The sequence below is a fragment of the Enhydra lutris genome, unplaced genomic scaffold (genome assembly GCF_002288905.1).
Source record: "Enhydra lutris kenyoni isolate GAN:26980312 unplaced genomic scaffold, ASM228890v2 scaffoldscaffold53, whole genome shotgun sequence".
Classification (NCBI taxonomy): domain Eukaryota; kingdom Metazoa; phylum Chordata; class Mammalia; order Carnivora; family Mustelidae; genus Enhydra; species Enhydra lutris.
This window is the reverse complement of record NW_019154137.1, coordinates 6,554,863-6,571,354: the sequence shown is the minus strand read 5'-3', so window position 1 is coordinate 6,571,354 and position 16,492 is coordinate 6,554,863. Positions and strand designations below refer to the sequence as shown.

General features: G+C 36.1%; 1 protein-coding gene across 3 annotated transcripts in view; it reads right to left on the bottom strand.

Moving 5' to 3' along the window:
* The window catches only part of LOC111157208 (stromal antigen 2), a 143,749-nt gene that overhangs the window by 45,476 nt on the left and 81,781 nt on the right, over positions 1 to 16,492 (bottom strand). For all 3 annotated transcript variants that reach the window (XM_022518498.1, XM_022518500.1, XM_022518499.1), the window contains exons 7-12: positions 12,164 to 12,368; positions 9,618 to 9,769; positions 7,497 to 7,570; positions 6,286 to 6,409; positions 5,369 to 5,467; positions 5,191 to 5,270 (exon numbers count right to left, since the gene is read on the bottom strand). In XM_022518498.1, the coding sequence (XP_022374206.1) occupies positions 5,191 to 5,270; positions 5,369 to 5,467; positions 6,286 to 6,409; positions 7,497 to 7,570; positions 9,618 to 9,769; positions 12,164 to 12,368 (734 nt within the window). The remainder of the gene's footprint in view (positions 1 to 5,190; positions 5,271 to 5,368; positions 5,468 to 6,285; positions 6,410 to 7,496; positions 7,571 to 9,617; positions 9,770 to 12,163; positions 12,369 to 16,492) is intronic.

Here is a 16,492-nt window from a genome sequence, read left to right as displayed (position 1 = left end):
GGGTCCTTGTGTCTCACAGCTCTTTACCCCCTAATATGCTTTCAAACGTCTGCTGTGAAATAAACAACCTCGGTTTTTAGCACTCTATATAAATTGAGAACCACAGGACCACCACCAGCAAAAAAGGTCTAAAGTACATTAGATGGTTAGCTGAGGAGCTCAGATCCTTTTTGGTTTTCTTTTCTTTTCTTTTTCCCCTTTTTGGTTTTCTGCTGTGTCAAGGTTTCCAGAAGTCTGATGTCTAAGGAAACATTACTTCTTTTTGAGAGAAATAAAACCAAAATGTTAAAATTCAAGTTTTGAAAGCATTCTGACTTAAATTACTCTATGTATAATACTGAACTGTTACTGGAAAAACCACTTGTGTCATTTTACAATGAAAAGACATATGTTGGGACGCCTGGGTGGCTCGGTTGGTTAGGCGGCTGCCTTCGGCTCGGGTCATGATCCCAGGGTCCTGGGATCGAGTCCCACATCGGGCTCCTTGCTCAGCGGGGAGCCAGCTTCTCCCTCTGCCTGCCTGTGCTCACTCTCTCTGACAAATAAATAAACAAAATCTTAAAAAAATATATAATCTTAAAAAATCTTAAAAAAATATATTGAATCAAACCAGTTAAAGTATAGTTAAATGTGCAGTAGTTTGCCCATTTTTATTGTTTGAGAAGGACTGTTCTTGACAAGTTTCAGTTATTAGGTATTTATAATGGCCAATCAACATAAATAAGTCTATTATCCTTCATAAAAATATGAGAAATAAGGAAAAATGTCCGCAGGGTATTGAGGAAGAACCAGCTACAGAAATACCTGTAGAGTACTATTACTTTCTTATTTCAGAATTCTTCCGATACTTTCATAACATGTATATATATTTACAATTTTTTAAGTCCAACTAGAAGAGAAAATGTCATAGTTAAGACTGCTCAAAATAGCTATTACATATTTAATTCTTCCTCTACTGATAATCACTTATGTTATTTCAAAAATTCTATTAAAAATAATGTATTCAGGGGCGCCTGGGTGGCTCAGTGGGTTAAAGCCTCTGCCTTCGGCTCAGGTCATGATCCCAGGGTCCTGGGATCGAGCCCCGTGTCGGGCTCTCTGCTCAGCAGGGAGCCTGCTTCCCTTCCTCTCTCTCTGCCTGCCTCTCTGCCTAGTTGTGATCTCCGTCTGTCAAATAAATGAATAAAATCTTTTAAAAAAATAATAATGTATTCATTAGAGAATGTGAGCATTTAAAATTTTGAATAAAGATACTGCCAAGCTTTTCTCCAAAGAGGATATACCAATTAATAGTCCCACATCACAATGTTTAAGGACCTGTTTTTGCACAGCTTCAACACAGATACTATCAAACACTTTTCTTTGTCAAGCAACGGTTAAAAAATGATCTCATTTTAATTTACCTGTCCCTGAGTGTAGCTGAACATGTTTTCATATATTTAAGTTATTTTCTTTCTGTCCATGATCTGGTTCTCTAACTTTTGACCATTATTGGGTTTCTATTCTTTAATTTATTGAATATGACTCCAATGATAAAAATATTTTCACCAATCTGTCATTGGTTTTCTGAGTTTATGGTATTTTTCACTTTTCATTTTTATGTAGTTAATTCAATGATTTTTTTTTAAAGATTTTATTTATTTATTTGACAGAGATGACAAGTAGGCAAAGAGGCAGACAGAGAGAGGAGGAAGCAGGCTCCCTGACGAGCAGAGAGCCCAATGCGGGGCGATCCCAGGACTCTGGGGCAATCCCAGGACTCTGGGATCATGACCTGAGCTGAAGGCAGAGGCTTTAAACCACTGAGCCACCCAGGTGCCCCAATTCAAAGATTTTTTATGTCTAGGTTTTATTTCATGTTCAGAAAGATCTTGTTCATTTTACATATAAAATAAAAACATTTAATCTCCCCAAGTTTTCATCTAGTACTTTAATGGTTTCATTTACTTGCATTTAAATTTAAACATGTCATTAACCTAGAAATTATTTTTTTTCCATTTTACTTTATTTCTTTTCAGTGTTCCAGCATTCATTGTTTATGTACCACACCCAGTGCTACACGCAATATGTGCCCTCCATAATACCCACCACCAGGCTCACCCAACCCCCCCACTCCCCTCCCCTCAAAAACCCTCAGTTTGTAATTATTTTTATATAAGGAATGAGATGGGAATCCGATTTAATTTTTCCCCAAATAGAACCTAGCTGTCACAAAACCATTTATCTTTTTAAGATTTCTTTATTTGAGGGGCACCTGGGTGGCTCAGCGGGTTAAAGCCTCTGCGTTTGGCTCAGGTCCTGTGGGACAGAGCTCCGCATTGGGCTCTCTGCTCAGTGGGGAGCCTGCTTCCCCTCCCTCTCTCTGCCTGCCTCTCTGCCTACTTGTGATCTCTGTCAAATAAATGAATAAAATCTTTAAAAAAAAAAAAAGAATTCTTTATTTGACAGAGAGAGCGCACACGCATAAGCAGGGGGACCAGCAGGCAGATGGAGAGGGAGAAGCAGGCTCCCCACCGAAAAGAGCCTGACATGGGGCTCAACCCCAGGACCCTGAAATCATCACCCGAGCCAAAGACAGACATTCAGCCGACTAAGCCACCCAATACCCCAAAACCATTTCTTTTCTTTTCTTTTTTTTTTTTAAGATTTTATTTATTTATTTGACAGATCACAAGTAGGCAGAGAGGCAGGCAGAGAGAGAAGGGGGGAAGCAGGCTCCCCGTTGAGCAAAGAGCCCGATGCAGGGCTCGATCCCAGGACCCTGAGATCATGACCTGAGCTGAAGGCAGAGGCCCAACCCGCTGAGCCACAACCCGCTGAGCCACCCAGGTGCCCCAAAACCATTTATTTTCTTAAAGGAAACGCCACCCTCACCCTATACTAGGTTCCTGGATTCTTTATTCTCTGCTACTTATCAGTCTATTCACACACCAGTACCAAAATTTAAAAATTACTAGTTTTACAATATGACTTAAAATGACACTGGGCAGTCATCACTCATTAGTTTTTATCACAATTTTACTGGCTACTATTACATGATGAATTTTCCATAGGAGTGCCAGAAGTAGTATGCTGTATTAAAAAAAATACCCTTTGGCAATTATTTGGATCATCGTAACAACCTAAATGTCCACTGAGAGATGAATGGGTAAATAAGATGTGGTATAAACATACAATGGAGTATTACTGAGTCTGAAAAGTAAGTGAAATCGTGATACATGCTACAATATGAATGAGCTCTTAAGATAACCATGCTAAGTGAGATAAGCCAGATACAACTGGACAGATACTTATGTGAGTTACCTAAAATAGTCAAATTCATACAGATAAAAAGTATAACAGTGGTCACTAGGGACTGGGCAGGAAGGAAGGAATGGGGAATAGTGTTTAATGGGTACAAAGGTTTAGTATGGGATGATTAAAAATAGTTATGGATATGGATAAGGGTGATGGCTTCACAACAAGGTGAACATACTAAATGCTACTAAACTACATTTAAAGTATATTTGAAATTATAAACTTTTTTTTTAAAGATTTATTTATTTGACAGAGGGAGAGAGACAGCAAGAGAAGGAACACAAGCATGGGAATGGGAGAGGGAAAAGCAGGCTTCCCGCTGAGCAAGGAGCCTGAAGTGGGGCTCCATCCCAGGACCCTGGGATCATCACCTGAGCTGAAGGCAGACGCTTAACGACTGAGCCACCCAGGTGCCCCTAAAATTGTAAACTTTTATGACTAATATTCCATTGTATGCATGCATGTGTGTGTGTATACATACACACACCCACACACTTTTCTTTATCCATTCATCTGTTGATGGGGGCGCACTTATGTTGTTTCTACGTCTTGGCGATAGTAAACAACGTTCCAATGTATATGGGGTGCATATATCTGTTCAAATCAGTGTTTCCATTGTCTTTGGGTAAATATCTAGAAGTGGAATTCCTGGATCCTATGGTACTTCTATTTTTAGTTTTTTGAGGAACCTCCATACTGTTTTCATTCATAAAGAACTCATATAAGTCCACATCAAAACTGAAGAAAAATCTGATTAAAAACTCGCCAGAGGGGGTGCCTGGGTGGCTCAGTCATTAAGCATCTGCCTTCAGCTCAGATCATGATCCCGGGACCCTAGGATCAAGCCCCACACTGGGCTCCCTGCTCAGCCGGAAGCCTGCTTCTTCCTCTCCCACTTCCCTGGCTTGTGTTCCTTTTCTTGCTGTCTCTCCCCCACTCTCTTTGTCTGTCTGTCAGATAAATAAATCTTTTTAAAAATAATAAATCAAATAAAATAAAACCTCGGCAGAAGATCCAAACAGACATTTTTCCAAAAACATACAGATGACCAAATGACAAATGAAAAGGCTGTCAACATCGCTAATTATTAAGGAAATGCAAATCAAAACCACAATGAGGTATCACTTCACACCAGTCAGAATGAAAGACAAAAAGAACAATATTGGGAAAAAAAGGAAGCCTCATGCACTCGTGCAAAGGGGAGGGGGGTAGGGGAATGGGCGAAATGGGTAAAGAATTTAAGAGGTACAAACTTTCAGTTATAAGTAAGTCATAAGGATGGCAGTACGACGACAAGTACATCATAGGAAATACAGTCAGTAATACTATAATATACATATTGTGGTGAGGATTTCATAAAGTATCTAATTATTGAATCAATATGTTGTACACCTGAAATGAATTTAATATTATTTGCCAACTACACTTCAATTAAAACTTTAAAATGTTTTTAAAAATTAAAATGGTAAATTTTTTTAAAAGAAAAAATAAATTACATTATTACATTTTAACATAATAGAATGTTTTAAATTCAGATTGTTTCCAGAGAAATTTCAGTAAATACTAATTTCTAAAAGTGTAACAAAATATAATAAGCACATTTAATACACTCAGGTGTTTAATTTTATTTCAAGGGCACCTAAGACAGTGAAATGGAAAGGAAACTGACCGTTAGAATGGGAACACATGAATTCCTAGCACAGTTAAAATTTTTTTACTCTAATGGCTTTTTCTTTCCATTTTCTCAGACTTACATGAGAAAATCAAACTTCCAGCTATAAAACTTCCATGACTTATGTTATTAAAATTTATAACAGATAAATTTAAACCATGTAGTCTAATGTATTATTTAAATATCTGGACATTAGTAATATGCAATAAGAACATACTCACTGTAAAACAAGAGTTAGTAATTTTATTGCTTGTACTGCAACATCATATTCTTTGTCAAGGGTCATGGACACAATTCTATCCTAAGGACAAAAGAAAATTAGGATATATTTAAAGTAAAAGTAAGAGAAAAATATTTTCAAACAACAGGTAATTTTTAAATACAAAAAGGAATACTAACCTTGAACCGACTGGTAAAAAGCTCCAGTTTGGAATTAAGCTCTTTGTTATAATAAAGCCCTTGTAGAGCAGTGAGACATTTGAGTCTTACCTCACCTTGCTAAATGAAGCAAGAAGAGAAAATTCATTAAAATTTGGCATATTTTCAACTTGAATATTCAAGACATACATAGTATCTTTTACTTTAGGTTTTTAAATATGTTCCATACAATTCTTCAAAACTCTAATTTTAAAAAATTCTCATCTTTGATAATGAAAAAATAGGAATCAGTACATACATTTAATACTAAATACCTTTGGGGTTACTATTTCTGTATGTCAAATGAAAATTTTTTGAAACTCTGTCCAGAGCAATACCATTGTGAAAGACAATAGTAGCATATTTCACAGTAAGTTTTCCTTTACAGAAAGTAGTATCTGTAAAGGATATATGCAAAGAACTTCAAGTCTAGTTAAGAGGCAGCCTAAGAGAAAGGTAGAATAAAAAAAGTAAAATAAAAAATGTCAGAAACCAAGTTGTAATTTATAATCTGGCTAAGATACATGTTTATAAAGAGATAAGAAAAGTTAGAAAAACTTTAAAAAGTATATAGCATTCACATAGTAAGAATAAAGACTCTTCTTACAGTTCTAAGAAATGCCTATCCACCACCACCCACATGATTCTAATGTTTGTTTCACTATAAAAAATAATTCAAGATTGAAGTCTAGATCAGTTATTAAGATTAAAAAAAAATCGAGGGGACCACAGACCATGTTTTCATGGTCTTCTATTCAGATAGAAAAGCATAAAGGAGAAAGGCCTATAGGAATGTGGCCCCGGGTATACCTATACACAGATAACTCCTTAGGAATGAGAGCTATAGATAGCTATGCCTATGTATAGACATATAAACATTCTGTAGGGGCATATCTTACCTTATCATGCATAGTCCAGCCAACATATTTTAAATAACTGTCATTTAGAAAGGCATCACTATACATCTTCATCCAAATGCCAATTTCTTCAATGCAAATAGCTCGAATTTCAGCTATTGCATCACTGAATGGAGGAAGGAAAAATTATGTACATTAGTGCCACTGTAACAACAGGATTTGTGATTTATCCAAGAGCTGCCAAATACTTCACACCTAGTATGAACATACCACTATCTTAAAGATCACTGGGGGTTTAAAAGTAGAACTGAAGCATGACCCCTGAATGTTTACAGACTACTTGGCAAAGCGTAATTCTCATCACATATATACTTAAAATTAAACTAAATTACAAACAAAATTAGATCCCCACCGTTTATACCATGCCATATCCCAGACTCTGCTCACACCTGCTGCGCATGGTGTGTTCAGAAAAGAGCAGGCATACTAGTTTGGTTAGAGCATAATTTTCCAGGAGAGAATTAGTTACATGTAAAACTGAGGCCAAGCTTCATTTGGATTTGAATGTCAGACTAAATTATTTTTAATTCATCCTGTAGGTACTAGTGAGTCACTGAAGACTTCTGAGCAGAGGAATAACACAACAAAAGAATGTTTTAGGAAAACTTCAATAATCTCTAGGCATGAGAATGAAAACAGACTAAGGTAATGGTGACAACAGAAACAAAAAGGTAAGAATGTACCAAGGGACATTACAAAGAAAGCGATTCAGTAACTGCCAAGTTGAGGAAGTGAGGGAGAAGTTGAATAAAAATACCACCAACATTTAAAGAATAGGTTACAATAGAAATAGTGATAAGATTAACTATTTCTTTCCTCTGCTCACTCAAAATAGTAAAAGAAAATACTTAAATCTATCGAAAATTTCCCACTAACATGCAAACGGTAGAGTTCAGAACGATTATGTATAGTTTCTGCTAACTTAGTATATCCAAAAGCAATTACGTGTTTTGTACCCTGACTCCTAATCGTAGAATTAGATTCCATCTGCTAGGCAGTTACTAGTCAAGCACATTACCCCATTTTTTCAGAGAGGAAACATCAATTTCAGAGCAGTTAAATAACCAGAGTATCTCAATCAGTGGAAGACCTTACCTTCTAACACTGATCTTATTCCAATGTTCTTTCTACTACTTTATACTGCCTAAACCACTAAATATCCAAACCTGAATAGAAGAAATGTAGTGACTTACCGGTATCTATGTACAAACACTCCCTTAAATATTGCATTCATCATATTTTCTATTTCATCTTGATTTTCTTGAAGCTGAAAAGAATACAGTATTTCTTTTCAATTGTAATGGAATACAACCAAAATAACATCTAAAAGTCATACAGGTTTCTCCAGTGTTTTCGTGATTACATCTAATTTTCAATTCTACTAGACAACAGTAACCACATAGAAAAATTAACAGCTGTTATAGGTCAGGTAGCTAAAGTCCCTTGATACCTGAATATTTGACTTGGCTTTTAATGTTTAGCTAGTAGATTAGCCTTTTCTAAGGCTCATGAATTTCCATTGCAAAAAGGCACATAAAAATTTGTTAATTGATTAAAACACATATCTATTATATAACATATATGTTCATATCCAAAAAGCATAATAGTATTTCACTATCTTGGTCATTATGATCTGAAAAAGAAAAGTAATGTTAACTAGTACTTGCTCAAAGAACAAAAGAGGTTTCAGTAAAATAACTTGGCAAAAACTTACGCTACTAAATTCTTCTGAAGGCAACAAGGCTCACCTTAAATAATCAAGAAAACATTTCAAAATCTTGATCTACTTACCGACTCCTATTATTTTCAATTCAGAGTTTGAGAAATAAGACAAAATTGTTTCAGAGTTTGAGAGTTAGGAGAAAAATCTTTCTCACAGTCTAAGTATCAATTAGCTCTTAGATTATATTCTGTAATTTTGTAAAATGTATTTTTTCTTTTCATGAATATATTCTTGCATTTCCAAGTAATGCTAACAAGGGTGTGCACTTCTTATATTCATTAGCACAGAGAGTCAAAGGTACAAAGTGGTCAAAAACTTAACCCTAACCCAGAAATATCAGTATCTTGTATTTGCACAGGAATTTTAACTTCAAAATCCTTTTACCTATACACACTCATTCAATGCTCACAATCTTAAACTTATGTCCAAGAATTGGGCCATAATTTCAAGGCCAAAGACATGCATTATATTTACCTAATAAATCATCTGATGAAATTTAGTAACTATAATTAAGAGGCAAAAAGGTCAATTCTTCATTTCAAACTATATGAAAAAGATGAGGGATTTATGTAGGGGGAAATATGGACAAGATTTTCAGGCTTTTGTTGAGTCAGGGCATTTTAAAAAGTTATTGACTATCTCAGAAATAACCAACTAAAAATTATAGCTATTACCAACCCCAAATAAATCCAAATCAAGTAGTAACTTCCGAATTACCATGTCAAATATTACCTCAAATGTATTACTAGAACATTTTTGAAACATCAGATTTTGCCTACTAGAAATAAACATCACCAATATTAGATAACAAAATACTGTATCACTAATGAAGAAGAATTTAAATCACGAACACAACAATGAAAGATTTTATTTAGGGGGTGCCTGAGTCAGTTAAGCTTCCGACTCATGATCTCAGGGTTGTGAGATGGAGCTCTGCACTGGACTCCATGCTGGTTTTAGAGCCTGCTTAAAATACTCCCTCCCCTCTCCCCAACAAAATTAAAAAGATTCTCTCTTCCTCTCCCTCCATTCCTCTCCATTAAAAAAAAAAAAAATTTTTTTTATTTAATATTATTTAGCATAAGAATGAAAAAACATCTTTCTCATTCAAAGTTAAATTTGGTAATCTGTCATGTCAATCAACTGCCTCCTATACCACTAAAAAAAAAAAAAAAAAAAAAAAAAAGGGCAGCAACTGAGACACCATAAATAGCCTGTTAAGTTATTTTTCAAAGTGATGTCACATAAGTGAAATCTGAATTCATCCTGACAACTAGTTCAGGGAGTAAGTTAGGAGAGACATTTTCATGGCAGAGATGAATAATACTAAGGCTTAAAACAACTTGTCCGATTGATCCAGGACCTTACTGAAAGCCTTACTCTTAACCCTAGTCTACAAAGAAAGAAAATACACACAAAAGGTATTGTTGGCATGGACAGTCAACAAAACTGATATTTAAACAACTTGAAATGTTATTTAAATTTAAATCTTTCCAAAAAATATATCTGATAAACTAGCAACATTATATCATAATTAATGATCAAAGTTGGTCAGGGATTAACAGCTCAAATATTCAATACAAAAGTTTACCTCTTTCCGCTTCTGTAGCAAGAGTTCTAGCCTCTCATTGGCTCGTTTTCCAATCATTTTATTCCGCTCTGCCTCATACTGTCTTTGTGTATTATCCATATTAATGCTAAGATTTAGTGCCACATTCACCAAAGCGGTCATCAACTTCATAGCTATTTTTAAAAGGAAAATTTTGAAATTAGTCTCAAAGATGCGAAAGTTTACAATTTAATATCAAATTAAGAGAAATTAAAGACAAGATGGGCTGTTCTGCTTCTAAAAGAAAAGAAAAATACACCTGCTACAAATGACAACAATAAATGACAGCTAATGTGTACTGAACACTTACTATGTATCAGTTACCTATGTTAAGTATTTTTCATGGATTATCTCCCAATCCTCCCAACAGCCTTCAAAGTTAAGTATTATCCCCATTTCATTCATGAGGAAACTAAAGTCCACAGAGTTTAAGAAATTTCCCTTAGATTACACAGCTCACATTAAGTAGTTAAACCAGTATTCAAAACTAGGTGATCTGACGTCAGACTACACTCAAATTCCACTATTCTAAAATGTGTCCCCTACAATGATCTTTTTCAAAGGTTATAATTCAACTTCTCAGAAAATTTTGGTTCCTGTGGCAGTACTTAGCTATTTTGGTTACCAAAGGGAGAAGGAGCTTAAGTGCTTCATATCAAACACAATATGTAAAAATTAGTTTCATCAGTATTTGATTTCTTTTAATTTTACTCTATTGCATATCATCATAAAGACAATGGTGAAATTACAACGAAAAGACCTAGATCTAGATGAAAAGTCAAAGTACAGAGGCCCCTGGGTAGCTCAGTGGGTTAAAGCCTCTGCCTTCGGCTCAGGTCATGATCTCAGGGTCCTGGGAAAGAGCCGCACATCAGGCTCTCTGCTCAGCGGGGAGCGTGCTTCTACCTAGACCTCTCTCTCTGCCTGCCTCTATGCCTACTTGTAATCTCTGCCTGTCAAAGAAATAAAATCTTTAAAAAAAAAAGTCAAAGTACAAAGAAAAATATCACTCAATACAGTCCGTTTTATTACACTTCCTCCAGATCCCCTTACCTTCTGTTACTGAACCCTTGCTCACAGACAAGACTGTGATTTAAAACTTATTAATTAAAATATCTCACCATTTTATGCCTTTTTAGTTTACTCCAGACTATTCCTCAGATCTGGTTAATTGCGTAAGAGAACAACACAAAACTGTATCTCTATTTGTGACTACTGGGTCTCTTTAAAAAGGATTCTCAACTTTATCTTCAGAGCTATTTCACTCCCCTAGGATACCAGTTTGTTATTCTGATCTAAATTATTCACCTTATGCTATCATACTTATTTTAATTTGCTTTAGCCACCAAGTTCTTAACATTAAATGCTACCTAAGTTAATAGAGCAAGATCACATTCATATTTTGTGACTTCCAATCTAAAAACAAAAATCCTAGGGGCGCCTGGATGGCTCAATTGGTTAAGTGTCTGCTTTAGGCTTGCGTCATAATCCCAGGATCCTGGGATGGAGCCCCATGTCCCGCTCTCTGCTCAGCAGGGAGCCTGCCTTTCCCTCTCTCTCTCTGCCTGCTGCTGCTCTGCCTGCTAGTGCGTGTGCATGCTCTCTGTCAAATAAATAAATAAAACTTAAATAAAAAATAAAATCCTATAGAAAGACTGCATTTTTTTCCTCCACCTCCTTCCTCCAGATTACCTGCATTTTGTTTTTCGAAAATTGAGGATTTAGCTAAAGTACAGCTTTAATTCTTTAGGAAAATGCTCTAAAGGAAAATAATATCCCCATATTTGGAGAACAAAAACTTTTTGTATATATCAATATATTCTACCATTAGGGCTTATAATACTATAATAATGCCCAGCTGATTTTTTTAAACTCAAACAAAAAAACACATGTTCAGTAATAGTGTATCAAAAATTTTACCTTCACCACAAAGGAGAAATCAAAAGATTTTATAAACACCAACATCAAAAATCACTGTTCTAGACATGTGTGAGGCTTAAAAATATACCTCATTTCAAGAAGCAAAGGATTTAGCTCAGCCTAAAGTTACTCAGAAAGGGAAGAAAAATCAACTCTTATGGTATGGTTAAAGAATAAACATCATCCTACAGGGACCATTAAACTAGGAGGGACAGTTCATATCACAGACAAAAAGTAAGGAACATTAGAACTACGTATCTAAAATGACTTAATGGTCTCCCCAAATTTTTTGTTAGTATCATTCCTGATAACACATCTTTCAAGAATGCAACACATTCCTATCCACCTCTTTTCCCTTTCTGTGGCATGTAATCAAACAGGCTGAACACAAGAAAATCACCATATACTAACTATAATATACCTTCACAGAATCAAAACTGAAAATAATCATTGCATTCCTAGTAATTCACAGAGGGAGAGGAGAAAGGGTTCTGTTAATGCTTACTCTATAAGCAAAATTCATTAATGAGTCATCATTTCTTTTAATGAAAACCATTTTCATCTCTAACCTAAGGAAATATGCAAAAAAAACCCTTCTAAATACTGACCTGCCAAGGTGCTCGTATGTCGAAATGCTCTGACTTGTGAGTCAGACAATCCTGTAAGAAGTGAAATGACTGTATCCATCATGTACTCATCATATATGATACTATATTGACACTGCCGTACTAACACGCCAATGAATTCACAAAAACTGGATTTGAACTTCTTCCACTGAGGACCAGCCATAGTAAGTGGATAGTCTCCACTATCCTAAAATAAAAATTTTAAACAGTAATTTCATTTAAGACACATGATTTGACAAAATTTTGCTTGTTTATGAAATACTCTAGGCAGAAGCTGAAAAGACTACTTTACCCCACCTTTCTTCTCCAATAAATCTTCAAAGTAGGAAGGAGTTACTTTTGAACAGTTCTGCTCTTTAAGACCAAAATGGATATTATGAATTCAATTTAACCAATAAAAATATATGCTAATTACTCAAAGTTAAAAATAAAAAGCTTCTCTCATCAAAGCAAAATATTATACTGATAAACAAAGATATACTCATTGAATTTCCTTAAAACAAAAGCCTAACAAAAGCATACCAAAACCAAACCAAAGTTATATTTTTAAATGGATTCAAAACAATGAAATCATATTTTCAACCAGTCTGATGTTATGATTTATAAATAATCAAAAGATTACAATGTATATTTTCATTACCCTCAAGGACTAGTGGACAGACATAAACAATGACATAACTTATTTTTAAACAATGACATAATTTTAAAACGAAATGGAGGTGCACCTGGGTGGCTCAGTCATTAAGTGTCTGCCTTCAGCTCAAGTCATAATCCCAGGGTCCTAGGATCGAACACCACACATCGGGATCCCTGCTCAGTGGGAAGCCTGCTTCTCCCTCTCCCACTCCCCCTGCTTGTGTTCCCTCTCTGTCTGTCTCTGTCAAATAAAATTTTAAGAAAAAAAAAAAGAAATGGAAATATAGCTATATAGACTGGAAACACTAGTACTTAAGTATTCTTCTACACAGAGATGAGGCATTCTCCAATGAAGTTACACTGAAAATCCCCATAAACCATTAAAAACAAATCCTTAAATGGGGTGCCTGAGTGGCTTAGGGGGTTGACCTTTGGTTTTGTCTCATAGGTTGTGGGCTAGAGCCCCATGTCAGGATACGTGCTTAGCAGGGAGTCTGCTTGAGAGTCTCTCCCTCTGCCCCTCTCCCCACTCACTCTCTCTCTAAATAAATTAATTAAATCCCCCCCCCAAAAAACCCAAATCCTTAAAAATAAAAAGGGCAATACTACAAAGAACCTCTAAAGGCAAGAGTTGCTTTGAAGGGTATTCTGGAGACTTAAGATTATTTTATCAATAGAGTTTACCAATTTTTTAAACCAATATATATATATATGTATATATATATATATATATATATATATATATACATATTTTTTTTTTAAAGATCTTATTTATTTGACAGAGAGAGCACGCATAAAAGCAGGGAGAGCAGCAGAGGGAGAGGGAGAAGTAGGCTCCCCGCTGAGCAGGGAGCCCAACGTGGGGCTCTATCCTAGGACCCTGGAATTATGACCTGAGACGAAGACAGTCGCTTAACCAGCTGAGCCACCCAGGCGCATCCCAGCCATTTTTTTTTTTTTTTTTTAAAGTAGGAGAATGGTCGAGTTTCATTCTTCTGTATATAGCTGTCCAATTTTCCCAGCACCACTTGGTGGCTTGAGACAACAGAAATTTGTAGCATTATTTACAACTGTCAAAAGGCAGAAACAACCCAAGTGTCCACTGATGGATGAATGGATAAACAAAATGTGTATACATACAACTGAATATTATTCAGCCTTAGAAAGGCAGAAAATTCAGATACATGCTGTGACATGGGTGAAACTTAAAGGCATTATACTAAGTAAAATAAACCAGACACCAATCAATCAATCAATGTAAGTAGGGGCTCCTGGGTGACTCAGCTCGTTAAGTGTCTGACTCTTGGTTTCAGCTCAGGTCATGATCTCAAAATCCTGGGACTGATCCCCATGTCAGGCTCCCCGCTCAGTGGGGAATCTGCTTCCCCTTTCTCCATGCCCCTCCCCCCTGCTCTCTCTCACTCAAATAAAATCTTTTTAAAAATAAATAAATAAAATAAACTCTATGCCCACTATGGGGCTTGAACTCATGACATGAGAGAGAATCACATGCTCTACCAACTGAGCCAGCCAGGCATTATTATTTTTGTCATTAGAGCAATTTTCTTTTTAATTTTAAGTCATGCCACATGTAAGCTGAACTATTATTTCTTATTTGAGAATAGGATCTTAATATTCTACAAAAAGGATTTCTTCCATATTCTCTGAATCTTTTAGTGACTACACTGAAATGCATCATCTTAATTGTCTGCAACTTTGTTTGCTTACACTTTCAAATCAGATCTCAGGATTCTTAAATAGCTGTTTCCTTTTGGTAAGAAGGTTCTCACTAAAACATTTAATATTAGTAGGTCAATAAAGCAGTCATGTTCCCTGCCCCCTGCTGCCCTTTATCCATAGTTTCACTTTCCACATTCTAGTGACCCCATGGTCAACCTCCATCTGAGAGCAGATGATCCTCCTCCTAAGGTGTTGTCAGAAGAAGGTCAACAGTAGCCTAAAACTATGTCACAAGGCCTATGTCATTCACCTCACTTCATCTCATCATGCAGGTATTTTATCATCTCACATCATCACAAGGGTGAGAACAGAAGATTTTTTTTTTTAAAGCAAAGTCAGTGGTCTGTTTCATGATGCCTGTCCACGATGTGCTTATGGAGGTTGATTTGATATCTTTTTTTTTAAAGATTTTATTATCCATTTGACAGAGAGAGAGATCACAAGTAGGCAGAGAGGCAGGCAGAGAAAGAGAGGGGGAAGCAGACTCCCCACCAAGCGGAGAGCCGGATGTGGGGCTCGATCCCAGGACCCTGGGGCCATGACCTGAGCTGAAGGCAGAGGATTTAACCCACTGAGCCACCCAGGCGCCCCTGAACAGAAGGTATTTTGACAGAAACTACATTCACATAATTTTTTACAGTATAGTATTAAATTGTTCGGTTTTATTATTGTTGTTAATCTCTTATTATGTCTAATTTATAAATCAAACGTTATCATGGGTTACGTACACACAGAAAAAAAAAAACAGAATATATAGGGTTTACTACTATTTGTCGTTCTAGTCATCCACTGGAGAGCTTGGAATGTATCCCCGGAGGATTGGGGGGGCCTACTGTAATACCATTACTCATAATTACCTCTCAAGTACTTGTGACTGATTAATAGCACTTAGCGATCATCAAAGCCTTTTAAACAACTCTTGTCTATCTTTTAGAATGATCACTGAAGGCTCCTTCATCAGAGTAAGAAAAAAATGATAAAGTAAAACTCAAATGGGACAAGAGTTCCTACTTGAAAATTCACAGTGACAAGTTTTGAAGAGTAAAGCTGCTGCTGCTAGAATGCAGCTGTGAACAAACAAAAATCTCTGCCCTGAAGGAGCTCAGATTTTAGTAAATCTAAATGTCTTTATGAGTAACAATACTTCAAAGGCATCACTGTGATAACGGATTCACTCAAGTCTAAGCTACTATTTTTTATTTGTATTGTTTTTATTACTCATACTTGAACATAAAGGAGATTTTTTTTAATTTTTTTTTTAATTTATTTGACAGAGATCACAAGTAGGCAGAGAGGGAGGCAGGGAGAGAGAGAGAGGAAGCAGCAGGCTCCCTGCTGAGCAGAGAGCCCGATGCGGGGCTCGATCCCAGGACCCTGGGATCATGACCCCAGCCAAAGGCAGAGGCTTTAACCCACTGAGCCACCCAGGCACCCCAAGGAGATATCTTTTTTAAAAATTTTGTTTTCAAGTAATTCTCTATCTACACCCAATGTGGGGCTCGAACTCACAAATCCAGATCAAGAGTCACATTCTCCACTAACTGAGCCAGCCAGATGCCCCCATAAAGGATATTTTAAATAATTACATGTAGAGAGTGGACCATTAAACAACATGGGTTTGAACAGTACAGGTCCACTTATATACAGATTTTCTCCAATAAATATACCTACAGTACTGTAAATTTATTTTCTCTTCCTTATGATTTTCTTAATAACATTTTCTTTTTTCCAGCTTACTTTATTCTAAGAATAAGTATGTAATACATATAACATACAAAATGTTTGTTAATCACTGTTTATCAGCAAAGCTTCTAGTGAAAAGTAAGCAAGCTATTATAGTAGTTAAGGCTGGGGGGGGAGCCAAAGTTACATGCATATTTTTGACCATGTGGGGGGGGGGCGGTAAGCATCCCTAACCCTCATGCCATTTAAGCA